Source organism: Gaeumannomyces tritici (genome assembly GCF_000145635.1).
Source record: "Gaeumannomyces tritici R3-111a-1 unplaced genomic scaffold supercont2.9, whole genome shotgun sequence".
NCBI classification, from domain to species: domain Eukaryota; kingdom Fungi; phylum Ascomycota; class Sordariomycetes; order Magnaporthales; family Magnaporthaceae; genus Gaeumannomyces; species Gaeumannomyces tritici.
Window position 1 is genome coordinate 670,473 of NW_008804553.1, and position 20,881 is coordinate 691,353.

At 60.4% G+C, this 20,881-nt stretch overlaps 8 protein-coding genes across 8 annotated transcripts; 3 read left to right on the top strand and 5 right to left on the bottom strand.

The window, feature by feature from the left end:
* The first annotated feature begins 273 nt into the window (after positions 1-273).
* On the top strand, positions 274-3,283 carry GGTG_12684 (hypothetical protein). The gene is made up of 2 exons (XM_009230585.1): positions 274-740; positions 919-3,283. The coding sequence occupies exons 1-2, from the start codon at positions 633-635 to the stop codon at positions 2,896-2,898; spliced, it is 2,088 nt and encodes a 695-aa protein (XP_009228849.1). The 5' UTR covers positions 274-632; the 3' UTR covers positions 2,899-3,283.
* On the bottom strand, positions 3,153-5,754 carry GGTG_12685 (CTP synthase). The gene is made up of 5 exons (XM_009230586.1): positions 5,509-5,754; positions 5,415-5,447; positions 5,297-5,343; positions 5,140-5,195; positions 3,153-5,055 (listed from the first exon to the last, which is right to left on the bottom strand). Exons 1-5 carry the CDS (start codon positions 5,531-5,533, stop codon positions 3,471-3,473), a joined length of 1,746 nt encoding a protein of 581 aa, XP_009228850.1. The 5' UTR covers positions 5,534-5,754; the 3' UTR covers positions 3,153-3,470.
* A 353-nt stretch (positions 5,755-6,107) lies between these two features.
* On the top strand, positions 6,108-8,611 carry GGTG_12686 (hypothetical protein; the record flags this gene model as incomplete). Its single annotated transcript, XM_009230587.1, has 5 exons — positions 6,108-6,257; positions 6,455-6,536; positions 6,772-7,083; positions 7,362-7,728; positions 8,422-8,611. The coding sequence occupies 5 exons, from the start codon at positions 6,108-6,110 to the stop codon at positions 8,609-8,611; spliced, it is 1,101 nt and encodes a 366-aa protein (XP_009228851.1).
* A 627-nt stretch (positions 8,612-9,238) lies between these two features.
* On the top strand, positions 9,239-10,198 carry GGTG_12687 (hypothetical protein; the record flags this gene model as incomplete). The annotated part of the gene is made up of 1 exon (XM_009230588.1): positions 9,239-10,198. The coding sequence occupies one exon, from the start codon at positions 9,239-9,241 to the stop codon at positions 10,058-10,060; it is 822 nt and encodes a 273-aa protein (XP_009228852.1). The 3' UTR covers positions 10,061-10,198.
* Positions 10,199-10,467: 269 nt separating this feature from the next.
* GGTG_12688 (hypothetical protein) lies at positions 10,468-11,851 on the bottom strand (the record flags this gene model as incomplete). The annotated part of the gene is made up of 4 exons (XM_009230589.1): positions 11,090-11,851; positions 10,905-11,022; positions 10,764-10,828; positions 10,468-10,670 (listed from the first exon to the last, which is right to left on the bottom strand). Exons 1-4 carry the CDS (start codon positions 11,736-11,738, stop codon positions 10,468-10,470), a joined length of 1,035 nt encoding a protein of 344 aa, XP_009228853.1. The 5' UTR covers positions 11,739-11,851.
* Positions 11,852-12,528: 677 nt separating this feature from the next.
* Positions 12,529-15,281, bottom strand: GGTG_12689 (hypothetical protein). Its single transcript, XM_009230590.1, has 5 exons — positions 14,746-15,281; positions 13,992-14,643; positions 13,536-13,910; positions 13,338-13,444; positions 12,529-13,249 (listed from the first exon to the last, which is right to left on the bottom strand). Exons 1-5 carry the CDS (start codon positions 14,919-14,921, stop codon positions 13,150-13,152), a joined length of 1,410 nt encoding a protein of 469 aa, XP_009228854.1. The 5' UTR covers positions 14,922-15,281; the 3' UTR covers positions 12,529-13,149.
* A 154-nt stretch (positions 15,282-15,435) lies between these two features.
* GGTG_12690 (hypothetical protein) lies at positions 15,436-17,690 on the bottom strand. Its single transcript, XM_009230591.1, has one exon. It carries the CDS (start codon positions 17,044-17,046, stop codon positions 15,892-15,894), a length of 1,155 nt encoding a protein of 384 aa, XP_009228855.1. The 5' UTR covers positions 17,047-17,690; the 3' UTR covers positions 15,436-15,891.
* A 1,843-nt stretch (positions 17,691-19,533) lies between these two features.
* Positions 19,534-20,720, bottom strand: GGTG_12691 (hypothetical protein; the record flags this gene model as incomplete). Its single annotated transcript, XM_009230592.1, has 3 exons — positions 19,534-19,997; positions 20,082-20,169; positions 20,253-20,720. The coding sequence occupies 3 exons, from the start codon at positions 20,718-20,720 to the stop codon at positions 19,534-19,536; spliced, it is 1,020 nt and encodes a 339-aa protein (XP_009228856.1).
* Between the last annotated feature and the right edge of the window lie 161 nt (positions 20,721-20,881).

Below are 20,881 nucleotides of genomic sequence, written 5' to 3' on the forward strand. Positions count from 1 at the left end.
AAATGGAAGCCTGCTCAGCAGGGGCGGGTACGGCAGTCGCGTGGTTCGTAGCAACGGCTCGCAGGCGGGATCCCGTCATGGCAGTAACACCAATCATTGACACCAATCGAGCCAGCTGAACCCCTGTCCCCCGCCTTCGACCGCCAGGGACAGACCTCGGCATAGGCGGGCACGTGCGCGAGGGGGAGAGGCCCCGGTTTTGTTAGGCGACACCCCAATCCCGCCACTCTGAGGCCTCAACACTTGCTTGTTGTTGCTCCGCACTACGTCGCACGCGCGTAGGCCCCCATGCTCACACACCAAGAGCTGGGGCTGCCCTTCTGGCGCCAACTTGAGGACGTGCGGAGTTTGTGCGGGTGATACGCCATACGCCTATCAACTTTGTTTTGGGTTCGACAAAGTCTCCATCCCAACGCTACACTATACACTCCCGGCCGAGGAGTGAGGGCGCGCAACAGCACCAGCAAATTGGTTCCGTTCTTGGTCCCCTGTGAGAGGGGCGTTTTTGGGAATACGCTCGTTTTCGCACTCAACGCCTCTCCTGGGACGAAAAAAAAGCAACGCTAAAAAAAAACAAAGCCAAGAAAAGAACAAAAAGGCTGCGTCAAACTGGCTGCCTCGCCGCGGCCGAGATGGCGCCGATTGAGGCAGCCGATGGCCCGCCTCCGCCCGTTGCCAGGCGTAGGACGCACCGCAAGTCTCGCTTTGGCTGCACGTACTGCAAGGGCAGGCGTATCAAGGTACGCTCGTTATCTTCCTTGGTGATGGCCCCTGGCGAGACCCCAGAGACCCCGCGTCTTGTCACAATGGGTGGCGCTTTTCGTTCATGGCATGGGGGTCGATGTTGCTGTTCTTGTCTGCGACTCTCAAATCAAAAGGGATGTCTTGTTGACTCGCTCACTCCCCCTCTCCACCAAGTGTGACGAGCTGAGGCCGGCATGCTCAAACTGCCTGATCCGAGGGCTCATCTGCAGCCTCAGCATGGCCGGGTCGACGCCAGCCCCCGGCCCAGCGGCGCCCGGTCCCGCTGACGGCAGCGCCCCTCCGCCAAGCGTCACGGTGCCAGCGCCGCTCGTCTTCGCCGACGCCCTCCCGCCGATCCGCTCCCCGCAGCAGCAGTCCCAGCAGCCAATGTCTGGCGGCGCTCCCAGTTTCGGCCTCTTCCCGCTCGGTAGTCTCGGCACCCTCGCCCTGGCCGCCTCAAGCCCGCGGGCCGCCCTCGGGCAGCCGGACGGCGGCCCTCCCAGCGCGGGTGCTCCTCACCCGCCCAACTCGGCAGGGCTGGTCGGCGGCGGCCCGCCGCCGCCCTTCCACTCGCCCATCGACCGGCGGGTCAGCCTCGCCAGCGGCACCTTTTCGGCAGGCGGCTTCATGAGCGCAGGGGGCGGCGGCGCAGGCGGGAGCCTCGACATGACGGACCTGGAGCTCTTCCACCACTTCGTGACCTTCACGGCCGTCACCTTCGGGCACGCCCGCACCATCCAGCGCTTCTGGGCCATCACGGCGCCGCAGACGGGGTTCAGTCACCCCTTTGTCCTGCACGCCATCCTGGCCGTCGCGGGCCTGCACATGGTGCAGCTGGCGGCCGACCCAGCGCGCCGCCAGATGCTGCGGCGCAAGGTGGACGAGCACTGGGATGTGTCGCTGCGCCTGGCCACGCCGCTGCTCGGCGACTTCAACGACGGCAACTCGGACGCCCTGCACGTCTTTACGAGCCTCACCTGCCTCTACATCTTTGCGCGCGGGCCCCAGCCGGGCAGTTTTCTGCTCTTTGATGCGGAGCCCCCGCCGCCGCCGCCGCCGAGTGCGCAAGACGTTGCTGGGCCCGGCGGCGGCGGGGTCGAAGGCGGCGTGCACGACAGCGACGGGCTCACAGCAGGCGGCGCCGTTGCCGGCAGCGTGAGCAGCCACGGCGACTACGGCATGACGGCGGCGGCGGTGGCGGCGGCGGTGGCGGCGGCGCAGGGCGCGAGCAGCACCGAGGAGTGGCTGGTGTTCTTTAGGGGACTGCGCTCGGTCATGAAGGCGACCAAAACGGCGCAGCAGGCGCACGGCGGCGGCGGCGGCGGCGGCGGCGGCCTCGGCCCGCGCGAGGAAAAAAAGAGTTGGGGGCTGATCGACCAGATGTTCGGCCCGGACGCGACGGCAGAGGACATGGAGCACGACGAGCACATGCTGGACTCGGACGACGGCGAGGACGAGGACATGGCGGATGCTGAGGACTCCAAGGACCACCTGCAGCAGGGTGGCCACGGCCACGGCCACGGCCACGGGCATCACCACCACCACCACAGCCACCACAACCATCACCAATATCACGACGGATCATCCGTCAACGACGGCTCATCCATCGGCGACCTCCCACACATTTCCCACCCCCACCCCTCCCTCCGCCGCAGGCGCTCTAGACGCGAGAGCTCCCACCTCGGCAGCGACAACAGCAGCGGCGTCGGCATCGGCATCGGCAGCAGCAGCGGCGGCGGCGGCGGCTTCGCGGCGCGCAGCGAGCCGATGCGCGACCTGCGCGACGTGATCCGGCAGCAGGTGGCGGCCGGCGACCCGGACCGGGACGTGTACGCGTCGGCCTTTGCGGCGCTGGCCACGTCCTTCGCCACCGTCTTCGACGCCGACATGAACCCGCGCCACCGGAGCGCCCAGGTCGTCTTTGGCTGGATGTACCACGTCTCGGACGACTTTGTGGCCCGCGCCCGGAACCGCCGCCCCGTCGCGCTCGCCATCTTTGCCCACTTTGTCGTGCTGCTGCGCGTGCTCGAGCTGGGCTGGATGACGAGGGGCTGGCCCGAGCACCTCATCGCCGGCATCTACGACGCCCTGTCGCCTGCCGAGAGGCTGTGGATCAGATGGCCCATGGAGCGCGTCGGGTGGCTGCCGGGGTGAGCGCGAGTTGCCGACGGATAGGAGTTGGGGGAGTGGGTGGGGAGTGTGTCTCCCATGTCATGTATGTTTCGGCGGCAACCGTCAACTTGGGTTTGGGGCGTCTGGAGCGTAGCATGTCCTTTATACCTGTATTCTCCTCTCGAGCATGTAATCATATAGTCTCTGGGCTCACAGGACCTTACCGTGTCCATCGCGCTAGTCATCAGTGTTTTTTCAACAGCACCCTTTTTCACATTTACCCAACAAAAAACCGATCGTCAAATCGCTTTAGTTTTTTTATACCTGCCGCTACGTAGGAACTCTATAAGGATCCAAGGGGTGAATCAATGAAAAGACGGCGAAGAAATAAGCCAGAAAGCCCCTCATTCTCTAATGCGCACTTGTCTGTCCACGTTCCCCGGTCTATGTAGCTGACCACACGTTAACCCAATGACGCCCAAGGAAACCCCAAACTAACCAAGGAGAAGGCCCACTGAACAAGGTCCGGGAAAGAAAAGAGATGGGAAAAAAGAAGACAGAAAAAAGGGGGGGGGGTCAGGCGATACGACCGTCAACCCGTCTCAAGCTTCCATCTAGAACCGATGAGTCTTTCCGTTGACGCCGTTGGCGGTGGTACCGTTCTTGTGCTCGGCCAGCACGTCGGCCGTCACCTGGTCGAGACAGCCGGCGCTGGCGGCGACGAGGCCGAGGAAGGGCTTGCTCGGGTCGAGGACGCGGCTGAGGTACTCGGGGTGGTACTGGACCCCGACAAAGTAGGGGTGGCTCTTGAGCTCGACGATCTCCATGCGCTCGCCCTTGTCGTCCTTGCCGAGGAACTCGAGGCCGGCGGCGTGCAGGCGCTCGACGACGGCCGGGTTGACCTCGTAGCGGTGGCGGTGGCGCTCGCTGGCGACGGCGCCGCCGCCGTAGAGGGTGCGGATGCGGCTGCCATCGCTGCCCGGCTGGAAGTGCGTGTCGTGCAGGCCCAGGCGCATGGTGCCGCCCATGGTGGTCTTGTCGATCTCGGGCATGAAGATGATGGCCTTGTGCTCGGCCTGCCCGTCGAACTCCTCCGACGTCGCGCCCGCCAGCCCGCACACGTTGCGCGCGATCTCGATGACGGCGAGCTGCATGCCCAGGCAGACGCCCAGGTACGGCACGTTGCTCTCGCGCGCCCACCTGGCCGCCGCGATCATGCCCTCGGTGCCGCGCGTGCCGAAGCCGCCGGGGACGAGGATGCCGTTGGCGCCGCGGACCTTTGCCCAGGCGGTGTCGTGCGTGGCCTTGTCGGCCGACGGCTCCAGGTGCTCCGAGTCGACCCACTGCAGGTCGAGCTTGTGGCGGCACCGCATCGACGAGTGCTCCAGTGCCTTTATCACCGACAGGTACGAGTCGTGGAGCTCCGTGTACTTTCCGACCAGCGCGATGGTGACCGTTCCCAAGTTGTCGCCCGCAAGCACTCTATCCTTCCACAGTGACCACATCTCGGATCCGTGCTGCACCCTGCTCGGCGTCGGTGTGATCTGATCAAGTCCCATGGAAGTCTCTAACAGGGGTATGAGTCCCTGCTCGTGAAGCAGCATGGGGACTTGGTAGATGGACGGCATGTCGTGGACAACAAGGACCTGCTCCGGCTCGAGCTGGCAGTGAAGCGCGATCTTGTTGACGGTTCCCTTCTCCAAGCCCGTCTCGCACCGACAGCACAGAAGATCGGGAATCAAGCCGGCGCTGCGGACTGTCTTGACCGAGTGTTGGGTGGGCTTGGTCTTCTGCTCGCCGTGGATCAGGGGTACGAACGAGACGTGGATGCTGAAGAAGCCGTTCCGACCGTAGCGGTGACGCAGCTGCGTGAGCGCCTCGACGAACGGCATGGACTCGATGTCGCCTACGGTGCCGCCGAGCTCGATGATGCAAACGTCCGGCTCCTCACCCGAATCGTCGATAGGGATCCGGGCAACGCGCTCGATGCGCTCCTGGATGGCGTTTGTGATGTGGGGCACGATTTGGACCGTCTTGCCAAGGAAGTCGCCCTTGCGCTCCTTGTCAATGACCTCCTTGTAGATCTGGCCCGTGGTGACGCTGTGGCCGCGCGTGAGGTTTACGTTGAGGTATCGCTCATAGTTTCCAAGATCGAGGTCCACCTCGCCGCCGTCGGACAGCACAAAGCACTCTCCATGCCTACGGGCGTCTTGCGGTCAGCAAGACAGTAGAGAAACGGGGCAGCAGGGGCGCAACGATCAGGAGCCAGCGATGCCAACTGACTCCAGTGGGTTCATGGTGCCCGCGTCGACATTCAAGTACGGGTCGATTTTGATCGCCTACAAGTAGCGACGCGGATCAGTATCACTATTACGAGTGCGACAGGCAGCTAGAACGAGCAAGCCGTGGCAGGTATACAGGTAGGCGGGCATATCCTTACAGTGACCTTGAGGCCAATCGACTTAAGCAGCAGGCCGGTCGAAGAGGCTTTTTACACCCACGTGCGCTCATGTCAGTTGAATGGTGCAGCAGCGCCGCCCTCGAGCCGAGGGTCATACCAATAATGCCCTTGCCCACGCCGCTGATGACGCCTGGTTCACAGTTAGCCGTGATCTGGTAGATGGTATATATGATGAGTGGGCAGGCACATACCTCCGTTCACTACGATGTACTTCATACTGGCGGTAGTAGTGAGATGTGACTAGTGGGTGATGGGAAAAGCGCAATTAAGGGCAGGCAACAAATGCTGATGAGCAAAAGGACTGAACAAAGGAAGAAGACGATTGGGGAATGAGAGGGATAGTTTATGCGCCGGCGTGACAGCCCAGTGCAGCAAAGGAATAGGACTATCCGGGCTGGATTGCTAATGCTGGGCAGCAAAGAAAAGTTTGGCGGGGTTTTACGGAGAAGCACGGCGGAGGGGAAGAAAATTTCAGCCCCTCAGGCGTGGAACGCGTAAAAGTCCCATAGTCACGTGTGCATCTCTCCACCCAGAAGCAAACTGATCCAGACCTTTGCACGAGATAGCCACGCTGTCACGTGTATGCGGCGTGGTGATGATGAAAGGGCGCTTTGAGAGTTCATCAGTGCAGCCGCCCTGGACAGGTCAGGTGATGGCCACACCAGCGGCAAAGGGTAAGAGGAAGAAAGAAATGTTCAACAAAGGACAGCGAAATTGGCCGAGTTTTTACACACCCTCTAACATTCGGTTCTAGATTGATAGATCCCAGCGATCCCCTCATCGAATCCGCATGTGCCTCCACGCCATCTCGATGCGACCCTCGCAATCAGCGGCGTGTTCGGGGTGGTGCCCGGCCACGGTGGCCCGCGCACGGAAGTCCGGCATTGCGGCCGTCCGAGCAAAGTGTTGGGCCTGTAATCCAAGCACGCGGCCAAGCAAGGTGTGTGCTGTAGGTGTAGTCAGACAAATGCGACGAACCACTGCTCATCATCACCCTATTGCGCATCCCCGTTGCTGGAGGCGGGGAAAGTGGGCGCACGAACCCACACAGCTCGCCGAGGACGTTGGAGCAAGGTCGATCTTGGATGGATGATAGCATCGATGCCTGAGCCCGAGCTTGGCTTATTCCCACGTCAGATTGCCTGCATCGAGCGACATCTGACGTTGGGACGCTTGTGGCGCGGCTTGACGAAGCCCGTCGACGCTGCCAAGAAGTACCGTGTGCTTTTTATCTCAAGCTAGATATCCTAAAGCATATCTCTATGGAACGAGACTGATCTACGCGCTGGCCAACTCTTCACGTCATCACAGGATAGACACCTTTGCCTGCGCTCTGTGGGAAGGTAAACTCTACGCCACTCCGACAGGCATACAGTTCATCGCAAGGACGAGATAATCAGCGACGCGACAGTCCTACTGGCGGTGCGAGAGGTTCTGGATCGCCTTGAGATTAGGCTGGAGGCAACATCTCAGCAGCCCCCTCTCAGTCGACAAGGCAGCAGGAGCGGTCGTCGAAGAGCAAGCTCAAGCGCGGCGCCCGGCGGACGGCCATCTCGCCCTCAGAGAGAGCAACCGAATTGTCCCGGCCCACGTCCCGAGCGGCAGCCAAGTAGTCGCCGTCGCTCAGTTCAGCGCCACGAGCCAGAGGCGGCCACCCAACGCGCTCCTGAACCACACCACAGTCCGAAGCGAGATCACGCGACATACTCTGAGCCACATCCGACGCCCATCCAACAGAACCGTCCGCTGGCCATCGACTATCAACGGTCTGTGCTGGAGCTCCGGCGCAGCTTCGGCTTGATGGGAAGCCAGAGCGACGTTTCCCTCGGCCGCCCTTCCAGCTCTCACAAAGACGCAGCGGCAGCAAATCCCCGCCGGCAGAGCTTTTTGGAGCTTCCGGCATTCACTCGGCTACAAGATGACCTGGAATCAGTCTCTGTATATTCGCCTTATATGGCCCCTTCGAGCCTGATCAATAATGTTCACGGGGAAGAGCCGTCGACGGATACGGGTGCCTGAGCAGACAGCCCAAAACCTGTGATAGCGGCGGTCTCTTCGCCTGCGCTAGAGCCAATCGCCGCGGAACCCGAGCGGGAAAAGGCTGTGCCAGGGGTTGAGATTTTGACGTCGGAGACTGCAAAACCTCTGCGAGAGATGGGAGCCATTGCATCGGAGCGGGCAGCCCCCTCGCGTGAACCGGCGAGAGTATACGCCCCCGTTGCCGTCAGGGTCCGCAGGGAACATACCAGCCGATCCAGTCGCTGCTGCCACTGTACCCCCAAGAAGAAGCTCGGGGCACCGCAGACGACCGAGAGCAGCCAGACCGCAGACAGCACGCTCGTGGTCCCTGAGTACCTGGACACTGTCGTCCTACTGGTGGAAAACTGCCGACAGAGCGTCGCCGTGCGCGTGTCGACGGCGAGATACTTTTTGCGGGGGATGTGGGCGAGTCGGTCGACCTGACAGGCGCAGGAGCTGGCGTCTGTTTCATGTTTGGGTGACTTGCAACCCAGGACTGGGTGAAATCTCAACCCTTCAATTTTCCTTCTGCTCTGGACTGCCCTGGGCCTAGGTGCGATGGCCGCCCTGCCTCCCCGCCCGGTTTGACCGAGGACTCCTTGCTGCGATGGCCGGCCCATCCTTGCCGCCCTGGATTTTACGTCGCATTGATTGCCTGAAGTTCGTGCCGGCCGCTCGTCGTAAACTTCGGATCCTTTTTGACAGCATTAGATGTGCTAGTCGACTCGCCAGCAGCCCCCCTGGTCACATTTTACCTTCTCCCACAAAACGCCGAAGATCTTGGCGACATTCTGCGCAGTGAAGAGATGGCATCCTGATGCTTTTGTCTGAAAGATTCATGTTCCGTGACACATGGTGTCCAAATCGGGGTCTTGTTTACCTATTTTAGGCAGACAGCTCTTGACTTTCTATGCTTTCGTTCTCGTCTCTCATTTCTCCATGACCCATTGCCTAGGCACCTACGAGGAATAACATCTGGAAGCGATACTTGCTCGGAGTTTCTACGCGGCTGTGAAGATCGACAGACCAAGCACGCAATGGAGCCATTTTTAGAGGACACCAGCGGCTCTGCACCCCTGCAGTAGGCTGGACCCACCACCCCTGAGCCTCCCGCCTGCCGAGCCCCTCGCTCCCACCGACCGACCAACACCAGACGCCTCCACCGTTGGGGCTCAACACCATCGCAAAGCTCGAGCCGAGACCTCGGCCATCGGGCGCAAGCAAGTGGACCCGCGCGACCCGGCCACATGCACCAAGCAGGGCACCCCCGTCTGACAGACCCAGGAGGCACCCAAGAAGTTGGTTTCAACACGCTTTGCATCCCATTATATCACCATCTGAACTTTGTCTTTGCCCCTCTCTAGCAGGCAAGCAACCCCCATGGCGAATGCGAAGATGGTGCCTGAGAAGGATGGTCTTGTTTCTCCGAGGGGACCTGGAGATGATGCGGATCCCCCGTCATGCCCCCATGCGTCGATCGCCATGCGTTTCCCCTGGCGACATGGGTGACGCTACGGGGGTGTTGCTTGGGGTGATCCCTGCGCGCCGGGAGGCTTTGCGGTGGGGGCGCGCCGACATCACGGAGGGTGCAATGCAGGATTGTTGTCCAGAAAGGGCATAAAAGCTCGTCTTGGCCCCGAGTTTCACAGCTTCTATTTCTTTCACCATCCAGGAGCTCACTAGCTTTTGGTCACATTCTTTTCTATCAGTCATTCTGATACCACTGTCGTTTTCCCGCTCTACTCTCCTTCAACACCAAGATCAGCCACATTGACACCTTTTCAGGATCTACTTTCCACATCCAGCTCCTTGATATCTACCCCCCGGATTTTTATTCGCTCTGTATCCTTCTGCCAAGGCGAGGAAAGTCTCACCGTCCAACCCAAGGCACACAAGCAAAAAATGCAGTCACTCTCTGTCGCAAGCCTCCTCCTCGCGGCCGCGACCGGGGTCTTCGGGCACGGCCGTGTCCTGACGCCGCTGGCGCGCGAGGCCGGCGACGCCTTCAAGCAGAACTGCGGCGAGCAAATGTTCAACAACGTCAAGGGCGACCCCAACGGCAACATCCAGCAGCTCGCCCAGCAGGCGCCGCGCCAGGGGTTCGACGCGTCCAAGTGCCAGCTCGAGCTGTGCAAGGGCATCCCCTTTTCCGACAACAACAAGCCGGAGCGGATCCAAAAGTTCTCGCCGGGCCAGAAGGTCGACTTCAACGTGGCCATCACGGCGCCGCACTCGGGCATCTGCAACGTCAGCGTCGTCGACACGACGTCCAACTCCATCATCGGCACGCCCCTGATCGAGTTCGACAACTACGCCTCCACCAAGACGGGCGTGGCCAAGAACAACACAAACTTCAGCGTCACCATGCCCGCCAGCCTGCCCGAAAAGTGCGGCACCGCCGGCGCGTGCGTGCTGCAGTGGTTCTGGGACAGCCCCATCGAGGCCAAGCAGACCTACATCAGCTGCGTCGACTTTGCCTTCTCCGGCGCCGGCTCAGGTGCCACCCCTCAGCCTGCCCCTAGCGCCCCTAGCGCCCCTAGCGCCCCTAGCGCCCCTAGCGCCCCTAGCGGCGGTAATAGCACTGCTGGGACCGGCTCCGGGACCGGCACCGCCCCCAGCCCTGCCACCAGTAGCGGGGCCAACGCTGGTTCCCGTCCCAGCAACCGCGGCTCGGGGGCCAAGTCTGGCTCTGGCTCCAACTCGCGGGAGTGCTCGGGGAGGTAAACGCGCTCGGGTGACGCTGGCGCCTGGTGCACGAGTTGGAGGAGGCCGGTCCCTTGTTAGCTGTACATAGATATGATTAGCACCCTGTACATGATTCTCTTGATTTCGCTTCTCTCGCCGTTCCGAATCTAGATCCCGTGATTAAAAGCTTGTTCTTTGTTGTTCCGCTTCTCAGCGGCACTCGAATGCGAAGATAATAGGTAAACTGAATAAGAATAATGCCCTCCTTCTTGCTTCAAGACCGTTCCGACACGTGCGAAACCTCATCGGGCTCGGCGAATGCGATAAAAACGCATACACAAGCTGGCGTACCGGATCGCCTCTCCCGAATACGTGTGGCGCCGACATGGTATGGGCAAACCTGCGCCCTCTCCAGTGCCATGTCACACTTTAGGAGCATGGAAAGTCTACCTGGTGGGGAAAGTCGTGCCCTCGCCCTTCTGGTCTGGCGGCAGGGCCCAGAGCTGCTGCTGGGGCTTCTTGGGCGACATCTTCCTGCGCATGGACGACGCAGCGTCACGTAGCAGCGGCCGCATGATGGGGACGGACGTTGCCATGATAACCACGGCCGTCTCTGCGGCTCCCCAGATGACGAGCTGGGCCCCGGTGTCTGCAGGTATTTGATAGCTGTCAGCACCGCGGAATCGCATAGCAATTTCGGGTTGAGGATTGGGACAGGGAGGAGAGATGACTGGGCACATACACGAAAAGTCGCCGTAGATAAGGGTTGGCACATAGGAGCATTTTATAAAGGCGGCGATACCAGCACTATACAAGTCAGTTAGGACATAAGCGTAGGTTCTATCGCTGCATTGAAGGAGGGCTAGCGAGATAGGGGGCTTACAAGATTCCTAGGTTCATGGTCAGAATTACAGCAATCTTCTCTTGCTGGTCGATCTGGACATCCTTCAAAACCTTCCAGGGGAGTGCGGAAAGGATAAGGTCTATGATACCCGAGTACCCTGCAGCGATCTATCGGTTAGTTCTCTCTCTCTCTCTGGCCCAAAGGGGCACAGCAGACCGACTGACCTCCTACGATGATGCCGTAGACGACGTTGATCCTCGGATCCATACACCTGCCACCGGCCAGCGACGGCCTCCACAACTTCTCGAGCGGGACGCACTGCACCCAAAACAGCACGGCACCGATGGCGAACAAGACGTTGACGAGCACAATATTGACGAGCACAAACGCGCGGACCCGGCCGCCGCGCCGCGTGAACCGCAGCAGCGCCAGCGCCAGCCCCGTCTTGCCCAAAGCCTGGCCGGCGAAGGAAAAGGTGGACGACAGCAGCCCCGCGACGGCCAGCGACGGCAGCGCGCGCGGGTCGACGTCGCGCGCGTGCCGGCCGTAGCCCAGCTCGACGGCCGCGTGCGTGAAGACGCCGTTGGCCAGCAGCGCCGCCCACGCGCCCACGAGCACCCAGTCGTCCCAGTAGAGGCTGGGCCGGCGCAGCTGCTTGTCGGGGGTGCTGCTGCTGCCGTCGTCGCCGTCGTCGTGGTCGTGGTCGTTGTCGAGGGCGCCGACGTGGCGCTTCTTCTTCTTGGCGCCCAGGCGGAGGGCTAGGAACAGGCCTGACACGGCCACGAGGGTCCACATGCCCGTCTTGACGGCCGGCCCGGCATCCTCGCTGCTGAAGCGCTCGATCTCGAGCAGGGGCGGCAGGCGTGAGGCCATTTCGGTGAGATTGATGTTGGAGGTGGTTATGGGGAGATGGGCGAGGGGGTTCACGGCTGTAGTGGTCGTGTCTGGCTCATCGTTGGCTGCGATTGGGATGAGGTGCTGGATCGCGTCGAGGGCCTCCATGGCGACGAGGAGTAGAACAGGTCGGGGATGTAGTGTGCTTGGCGGGATACGCCCGAAGGAGTCCCGAATGAAGGACGACCAAAAGGAGTGGCGGTAAGAAGGGCTGGCAGATAAACAGCACCGGGAAGAGGAATCACAAGGGAGACGCAAGCTGAAGAGGGAGTGAGAATCCGGGAAGCGTACGTGGAGTGCCAGTCGGGGCTTTTATCAAAAAGTACCCAGCTACTAGAGGCATCTCTATCTCGGGATCGCAGTCAACGGAGACTCCGGTCAAAACACGCAGCAATTGTGAGGGCCAAGACATGGCGTTGCAGATCGCAAATGGTGCAAACCCGGGGCGATCGAGTGTGTGTTGTGACGGCATTGAGGGGACGGCGGCAGCAAGGCGCGGAACAGGACCCCTGATCGACAGGCCCGGGCGACCCCATAGAGCGGGAGGACGGCTGGATATCAAGCAGTGCTTGGGTAAATGCTTGGTTTTCCTCAATGCCGCAGCGTTGCAACGCTAAAGCCGGCCGACCTGGTACCAAGTATTCAGCCCTGACCGCAACCCGGCTTTGGGTATGCATTGGCCGTCGACCACGTTCACGGGGACGAAACCAGTCAACGGCCCGGAGTGAAAGCCCGGGTTTCTGTCTTCTCGTCTCATCCACAAAAAGCTAGGAGAGTATCAGTCTAACGGATCCGGGGAAGGCGGGAAGAATTCATCAAACTACCAGACATGTAACCCATCCCAGCCAGTTCCCAGCCAGTCCAACATCTACCACGCAGTATGCCCCCCGTCATGACAATATTCGACCCCGCCACGAAGCTGCTCGCGCCGCTCATCAGGAACAGCACGGCGCCCTTGAACTCCTCGGGCTCGGCCGGCCGGCCCATGTTCTCGGCCTCTCACGTCTCGCGCAGGCCGGGCACCTCGTCGAAGTTGCTGCGCACCATGGGCGTCATCTGCCGCGCCGCTGTCTTGGCCGTCGTCAGCACGCCCGTGTAGTTGACGGCCAGCATGCGCGATCCTACGCCGTAGCAAATGCTCTGGGCGGCAACAGCCACATGATGGGCGCTTCGCGTGTTGGATGGGAATGTTTGGCAGGTCAAGGACGCGGTGGCTGTTTTCTCACACATCTTTGACGTTATAGAGCCCCACGAGCGGCCCTGCGGTGTAATTCGTCTCAGTGATACATTGGTGACGACAATTCACGGCCTAGGAACAAGTTCCGTCTATAAATCGGAAGCTGAGACACTCATGTACAAGCCTACCCAGTTATCGGGCAGGATTGCCTGCCTAGCTGGACGAAATGATCTTCTCCATTTCTGCTACATCCTTCACCGCCGTGGTGAGGTTTTCGGATCCGTCCTTGGTGATAACGAGGTTGTCCTCGATTCTGCATTGGTGGTCACACAAATGTCAGCAACAGGGGGATTTGGAAACTTGGAGCCGAGATGCCGGGGGCTGCAGCGCTGCAAACTCACCTGACTCCACCGACGTCCCAGTACCTGTCCAGAACGGCGCTGTCGATATACTTGGAGTGGACCGGGTCCTTCAGGAACGGCTCGATGATGAACTTGCAAAAGTAGATCTATCACACAAGGGCCAAAGCGAGCGGTCAGCAAAAAAAAAAAACTCGTCCGACACAAAAGAGGCGCGCACAACACGAGAGAGCAACATACACCAGGCTCGACGGTGATGACGCTCCCGGCCGGCAGCCTGCCCCGGACGCGGAGGTACTTGAACATGGGGTCTGGGTCCGCGTAGTTGGGGTTGCCGCCCGTGTCGTGCGTGTCCATGCCGAGGTAGTGGCCCAGGCCATGGGGGAGGAATGCGGTGCTGGTTCGCGCCTTGAGGATCTCGTCGACGGTGCCGCCCCTGAGGACGCCCGCCGAGAGCAGGCCCTCGATGGCCACGCGGTGCGCGTGCGTGTGCACGTCTTCCCAGAGCACGCCCTCCTTGAGCATCGCGATCGACTCGAGCTGCATGCGGAGGACCGTGTCGTAGATGGCGCGCGACTCTGGGGTGAACTTGCCCGAGATGGGGAACGTTCGCGTCTGGGAGTGGGGAGGGAGCCGCTGTCAGTTGTTTGCCTATAGTGATATAGGCAGGGACAGACACAAAAAAAAGCAACACACAATATCAGACGCATAGCAGTCCCACTCGCACCCCGCATCTAGCAGCAGGTTCAGCTTGCCCTCGAGCGGCTCGTTGTTCTTGACGTAGTGCAGCGTCGCGGCCGCGCAGCCCGCGGCCACGATGGAGCCGTAGGCCTGGTTGGGCCCGCCGCGCGCGACGCACTCGGACAGGAAGACGGCGTGCAGCTCTCGCTCGTTGGCCGCCGTCCGGACGCGCTCCAGGACGGCGCGGTGCGCGGCGCCCGAGACCTCGTTGGCCTGGGCGATGAGGGCCAGCTCGTAGGGGGTCTTGACCACGCGCGCGCGCTCGATGGCGTCCTTGAGCAGCGACAGGTCCTTGTCGCCGAAGCCCAGGAACGTGACTTGGTCCGACACCTGGCTCGGGATCGCGTGGACCGTGGCCGACGGGGCGGCGGCGGCGGCGGCGGCGGCCAGGCTGGCCAGGACGGCGTTGACCTCGTTTGTGTAGCGCACCTCGTCGACGTCGTAGCGCTCGAGCGCCTCCTCGGCCGAGAGGGGGAGGCCGGACCAGATGACGGATTCGGCTTCGACGGGCGGGATGAATAGGGTCGAGCGGGAGGTGGCCATGTCGTAGACGTAGTTGCAGTCGGGCACATCGCAGCCGGTGAGGTAGTAAAAGTAGCGCCGTTGACTGGTCAAGTGCGAGGGGAGGAGATTTCATGTTAGCTTCTGTTCTACGATGCGTAGACTTGGGCGTCAAGCTTGGAAGCAAAATCAACAAATAAGAGCATACCGAAAGTGCTCCTCTCCGTCATTGTCCTCGATCATCTTCGTCTTCTGGCCTTCCAGGTAGAGCACGCCCGTGGCACCGGGCTGCTTGGCGCGGAGGGCCTCGACGGTGCGCTTCGCATGTTCCTTGGCGGGGTACTTTCCCTTCAGGATCTCTTTGTACTGCGCCATGGTCGCCATTGTCGCGGTGGATGCCGGGTATCTCGATAGCCTCGAAATCAATGGGTGATTGTTGTCGCGCACACGGAGAGGGCCGAGGGCAGGGGTGTAGGCAGGAGTGCTGGAGTAGCCCCGCGGCTGCTGACGTATTGCTGGATACACTGAGAATGCGGCCGCTGGTGGTTTGACCCGAGGACAAAGGCGGCACCTGCAAGTAGTCACGTACTACAGCGGGGCTGTGTAAATATCAATTGTCTCACCAGTCGAGCTGATGCCACGGTACCAAAGCAAGGTGCTAGTAACATACCCGTGAGGTCACTTGATATCCGCAACCCCTCATGGCATCCAACGGCTGTCGCATGGAGCCGAGCAGTGCGCGCGATAACAGTCGGCTGCCGCGCCATCATGGGCCGAGATAGCGGCGGCGGGGTAGCAAGGACAGGCCCCTGCAGGGACGGGAGCCGTCAATGGTCGCCAGGGTGCGGGCCTGGAGGGGCCGATGATTGCCGCCACCTACCCTCAATTGCTTTACTGTGTAACCCCAATGGACCCTGCCGTTGTCATGTCTCAGCCACTGCCGCTGCCACCCGAGCACTCATCAGGCACTTCAGAAACCCATTTTCCACGTCGAGTTCTGGGCATTATCACATGGACGCTTTGTTATTTCGGAATAGCAAAGTCTCGTTGTAAAAGGCAACTCGGGATCAGGGTCGCCGTGTCCAGCTGGGTATCAAATATGCCTTCCTTGACTAAAGGCTTCGACAAAAGCACGCCTAGCAACCTTGTAAAAATTCAGGCTATGACAAGCAAAACAGGCAAAAGCAAACCGCCAAAAGCTAACAGCGCTAAACAATGTTGACAGAAAGGCAATGCAACAGAGTAGGAGTGATGAGATGTATGATGGACTGGTTACGCGGTGAGCCATCAGGCCAACGCCACATCATGGTGAAGTGAAATCCACTGTCGGCCGGGCCCGTGCCAACCTCGGTGTTCACTGGTGCTGCTGGTCGTCGGACGAATCGGGCTCCCTCTTCTGCCTGCTCGGGAGGCTCATCTCCAGCGCCCCGTCGGCGCGGCCGCGGCCCGAGCCCCCCTCGCCGAACTCGCCCAGCGACGCACCACCCATGGGCGAGTCCCGCATGACGACCCAGTGGCGCCGCATGGCCTCGGGCGAGACCAGAAGCTCGAAGCCGGCCAGGAAGCAGAAGCTGATCTCGAGGCGCGTCAGCTCGGCGACGCTGATGCCGCCCACCTGCGCGAAGCGGCGGTGCGGCCAGCTGCGGTCCTCGAGCGCCTTTGTGGCGACGCGCACCGAGGCCAGCAGCAGGCGGTGCGCGTTGCGGCGCGTCACGGCGATGGCGCGGTCGTCGACGGCCAGGCGCGTGATGTAGACCGACGCCGCCAGGTATACGGCCGGGCTGGCCGGGCAGAAGCGGTGCAGGCGCCGCAGGTAGTCGCCGATGCTTATGGGCGGCGGGTTGCGGCTGTAGAACTTGCGCGTGATGGCGCTGTGCTGCACGTTGACGGGCTGCTGGTTGGCCCCCACCACCACGTACGGCTCCGGCGAGGAAGGGGGCGGGATCGGCTGCGGCGCGTTGCGGAGGCGGACGCCATCTACTTCTATGGCTTCTTGCGAGCTGCTGCCGCCCGCGTTGGCTGCCGATACGTGTGCCGCCGACGACTGCTGGCTCTCGGCGGTGCGCGCGGCTGCGGCCTCGGCCTCGAGGCGCATGCGGACCAGCGTGCGCTCCGAATGCGAGCGGACGATGTCCTTCTTCTCCGCGTCCATGCCGCGCATGTGTGGCATCTCGGGCCTCTCGGGGGCTGGCGAGGGCGGGATGTCTCCGGTGAGGTGCACCAGGGCTTCGACGCTGTCGGCGAGCAGCTGCAGGGTCGCCCGCGCGGGGATTTGGAATATGTCGGCAGGCAGGTCACGGAGAGAGGAGCCCGTGCCGTCCCCATACTTGCCGGCCGTTGTTGGACTTGTGACGGCCGAGGGCTCATGGTCTTTTGCCAGCCTGGGGTCCGAGGCTGGATTTGGTGCTGGCGGGGGCTCGCTTGGAGCGGGTGAGTGAGGATTCGTCTCGTGTGGTAGGGGCGGCGCCAGCGTGGCCATGCCCTCGTCGGAGCCTGGGGCGGGAGACATGACCGAGGTCGTTTTACAACCCCCGACTGGTGCCCGTCTCGACTTGCTTCCTTTTAGTCGTCCTTGGCTCCCTCTTCGGCTTGTCAATCGTATGCACTCCTCTTTGCCCACTCAATTCTTGTCTTTCAACCTCCTCTGTGTCTCCTCTGCTTGTTTTCCTGCTCCTTTCTTCTCGTCTTCTTCGTAAGCGTCTGCAAGTCTTGGATGGGCGGCCGTGTTGTACACGTTGGCTTCGGCTCCCTCCAGGGACAGAAACACAACGGATGGGTGATGCAAGACGGCACGATCAGGGCCAAGGTGGTGGCTCTGACAAGTAGTTCAATTTCCGTGTCTCCACCTGCATCGTCTTCCGGGCTTGACTCTATTCCAGTTCCGCTCTGCTTGGAGACGAATCGGGCGTGGCCAGGCGGCTCGTCGATGGGCCTTCTCGCCGCGGCGGAGCGCGTCGGTGTCGCGCCACAAAGGCCTGGTCGGGTGTGTCGCGTGAGGGTGGACAGGGCGCGGCGCGAGGGCTCTGTTGTGTCTATCCGGGAGGAAGCTGGCGTCCAAGGCAAATCGCAGGGAATCTGTGGCCAGGCTCTCTCGTATTAGGAAGGCTGTGATGATCACGAGAGGAAGCAGGGATCGCCGAGCAACTGCCCGAGATTCCAAACTGCGGGGCATACTGACAAGGGGCGCGTGGCCTGGGCCAGCACCGACCGAACGCCAGGGGATGCGTGCTTTTGGGTGACAGCCCACCCAGCGGCACCCAACGGCGGCTAAAAAATGCGCAGCCAATGGATAGGTAGCTTCCACACGGCCGGAGGAGGGGAGTCAAAAGCTGGAAGGAAATCTTCAAGAAAAACATGGGGGAAAATAAAAATTTGCGCGGGCTGTTCTTGCCATCCACTCTTCTCACCACCAATCTGGGATACTCTCTTTTCCGCCAAACGTCTTTGCCGTCGACGCAGGGGACGAATGTAGCTTTGGGACATGCGATCCAGGTTACAATTGGGTGTGGTGGAGGATCCAGGTTCCTTTTGGGCAGGTCCTAGTAGCTGCAGGACTGCAGCTTTATATCTAGAACCTTTGGAAAATCCACCCTCGCCATTCCCATTCAATGTCGGTTGTATTCACCGGCTCTGAGATGGCAGCTTTTATTGGACCTTCATTGGAAAACCACCACCACCCCAACTCATTGTCGGTTTGATATTCACCGATTCTAATGGCACCCTTCATTGGAAAAGCCACCCTCGCCATTCCCATTCCATGTCAGTTTGTATTCACCGCCACCCTCGCCATTCCCATTCAATGCCGGTTTGTATTTACCAGTTCTGAGATGGCACCCTCGCCATTCCCATTCAATGTCGGTTTGTGTTCACCGGTTCTAAAATGGCAGCTTTTATTGGACCTTCATTGGAAAACCACCACCCCAATTCATTATCGATTTGATATTTACCGATTTTAAAATGGCACCCTTTATTGGAAAAGCCACCTTCGCTATTCCCATTCAATGTTGGTTTGTATTTACCGGTTCTGAAATGGCAGCCTTCATTGGAAACCTACCCTCGCATTTATGATTGGCACCACCCTTCATTGGAAAACCACCACCACCCCAATTCATTGTCGGTTTAATATTCACCGATTCTGAGATGGCACCCTTCATTGGAAACCACCCTCCCATTCATTGTCGATTTGGTGTTCACCAATTCTGAGATTGCACTCCCATCCAATGTTGGTTTGGTATTTACCGGTTCTGAAATGGCACCTTTCATTGGAAAAGCCACCCTCACCCATTCTCATCCATCGTTGGTAATATTCATTACCCTCACCCATTCCCATTCAATGTCGGTTGAGATGGCATTATTTATTAAAAAAGCCTTTATTGGAAAAGCCGCCCTCGCCCATTCCCATTTAATGTCGATTTAATATTTACCGATTCTGAGATGGCGCCTTTCATTAGAAAAGCACCCTCGCCATTCCTATTTAATGTTGGTTTGGTATTTACCGATTTTAAAATGGCACCCTTTATTGGAAAAACCAACCTCCCATTTAATGTTGGTTTAGTATTTACCAATTTTAAGATGATACCTTTTATTGGAAAGCCTTTATTGGAAAAACCACCCTCTTATTTATTGTTAGCTTGGTATTTACCGATTTTGAGATAGCACCCACTTTTTATTGGCAAAAGCTACCTTCGTCCATTTAAAATTGGTAATATTTACCACCCTTACATATTCCCATTTAACGTTGGTAATATTCACCATACTTACCCATTCCCATCCTATTGTTGAAATTCTATAACCAAAACTTCGCCCATATTGTATGGACACCCCAGGATCCTGTGCGCTCCTATGCGCTCCTGAGCGCTCCTGAAGGAAACCGAGCCTCGTCCTTGCGGCTCCAATACTGTAACGAATGTTTGCTCCTTTGAATGACAAAAACGCCGACATCCCCCTCACCGGTAAGAAACCCAGGGGCAGCATCGCATCCAGACGGCAGGTCTGATCAGTTCAGAGGCTTGCGGCCCGAAGCCATGATGGCGGTGCGCTCGACGGTGAAGGGCATGCCCTCGCCGTACTTGGCATCCAGGAAGCGGCGGAAGGCCGGCTCGACGAGCGGCAGGCACTCGTCGCGCTGGCGGTCGGTCCAGTAGGCCTGCGTGACGACGGCGACGAAGGCGCGCCAGACATGGCAGAAGTGGACCGCGTTCTCGATGACGACGTGGCGCGTTACCGCCTCGACCCTCACGTCCTCGAACCCGGCCGCCTCGAGCGTCCGCCTCGCGAACCCCTCGCGGTGCCACGGCCCCAGCGCCCAGGCCGCCACCAGCTCGTCCGAGTCCTGCGGCCAGCCCGGGTTTCCGGGCAGGTCCGCGGCCGCGATGGCGTCGCGAGTGTCCGGGACCCAGCCCTCGACCTTCCACGTCGAGATGGAGAGCCTGCCGCCGGGTTTGAGCATGCGCATGCATTCTGTTGTTGGGGTTTCGTTGCTCAGTGATCCATTCCCTGTGACCTCGGGGGAAATGGGGAGGAGTAAGGGGGTGCGCGACTTACCCTTGATGGTGCTGTGCGGATCCGGGATCAGCATTAGAGCCATGGCGATGATGACATGGTCAAACGTGTCCGACGAGAGGGAGCAGTTCTAGCAGCCACGGCGGCAAGAGAAAACGGTCAGCATCGCGGCCCCGAGACATGGGGGATGATGGGTGTCTGGCAAGTGCTTACACTGGCATCGGTGACGGCCGCCTCGATGTTGCGCCACCCCATCTGCTTGATCCGGCGGCGCACCCAGTTGACCTGCGGCTCCGAGATGTCGGCGCAGGTGATGCTGACCAGGTCGCGGGCCCGCTGGCCGGAGCGCTCCATGGCGTCGTGCAACGTCGCCGTGGCCACGCCGGTGCCGCATGCCAGATCGAGCACCGCCGTGGACCGCTTGATCTCGGCGCTCAGCCGCTCCTGGCCACCCCCGCCGCTGGTGAGGAGCCCCGCATGCTCCAGCAGCGGGCCGGCCACGGGGCCCGTGATGTGCTCGGCGGCCGAGTAGACGTCGCTCGCGTCGCGCGCCGCGAAGAAGCCGCCCATGCCGTGGCGCCGGTTCGCGTCCCGCGCCAGCGTCTCGAGCTTGCCGCTCTTGATCGCTAGGGCGGCGCCGCGCACGTCACTCTCAGGGGTGGGTATTTCAAGGCTCAGCATTGTGCTTTTGGGTGTTGGCCGTCCTGTCAGGAATATGGACTCGGATGATCGCTAGCGCAGTCAAGTTCAACCTAAGTAATGCTGATACGCTTGATACGGACTCCCGTGTTATTAGAAGGGGCATGGTGGCCAGCTTTATACCACAAGAATCCCATCGCTTC

What these genes read in the sequence shown, in the direction of transcription:
- GGTG_12684 (XM_009230585.1), top strand. Translation starts at nt 633, where the DNA reads ATGGCGCCGATTGAGGCAGCCGATGGCCCGCCTCCGCCCGTTGCCAGG. An exon ending in GCAAGGGCAGGCGTATCAAG is followed by an intron (nt 741 to 918) that starts GTACGCTCGTTA and finishes CTCTCCACCAAG; the next exon opens with TGTGACGAGCTGAGGCCGGC.
- GGTG_12685 (XM_009230586.1), bottom strand. Translation starts at nt 5,533, where the DNA reads ATGAAGTACATCGTAGTGAACGGAG. An exon ending in CGTGGGCAAGGGCATTATTG is followed by an intron (nt 5,344 to 5,414) that starts GTATGACCCTCG and finishes GGGTGTAAAAAG; the next exon opens with CCTCTTCGACCGGCCTGCTG. An exon ending in GGCACCATGAACCCACTGGA is followed by an intron (nt 5,056 to 5,139) that starts GTCAGTTGGCAT and finishes AGACGCCCGTAG; the next exon opens with GCATGGAGAGTGCTTTGTGC.
- GGTG_12689 (XM_009230590.1), bottom strand. Translation starts at nt 14,921, where the DNA reads ATGGCGACCATGGCGCAGTACAAAGAGATCCTGAAGGGAAAGTACCCC. An exon ending in ACTGCTATGCGTCTGATATT is followed by an intron (nt 13,911 to 13,991) that starts GTGTGTTGCTTT and finishes CCCCACTCCCAG; the next exon opens with ACGCGAACGTTCCCCATCTC. An exon ending in TCATCACCGTCGAGCCTGGT is followed by an intron (nt 13,445 to 13,535) that starts GTATGTTGCTCT and finishes CTTGTGTGATAG; the next exon opens with ATCTACTTTTGCAAGTTCAT.
- GGTG_12690 (XM_009230591.1), bottom strand. Translation starts at nt 17,046, where the DNA reads ATGTCTCCCGCCCCAGGCTCCGACGAGGGCATGGCCACGCTGGCGCCG.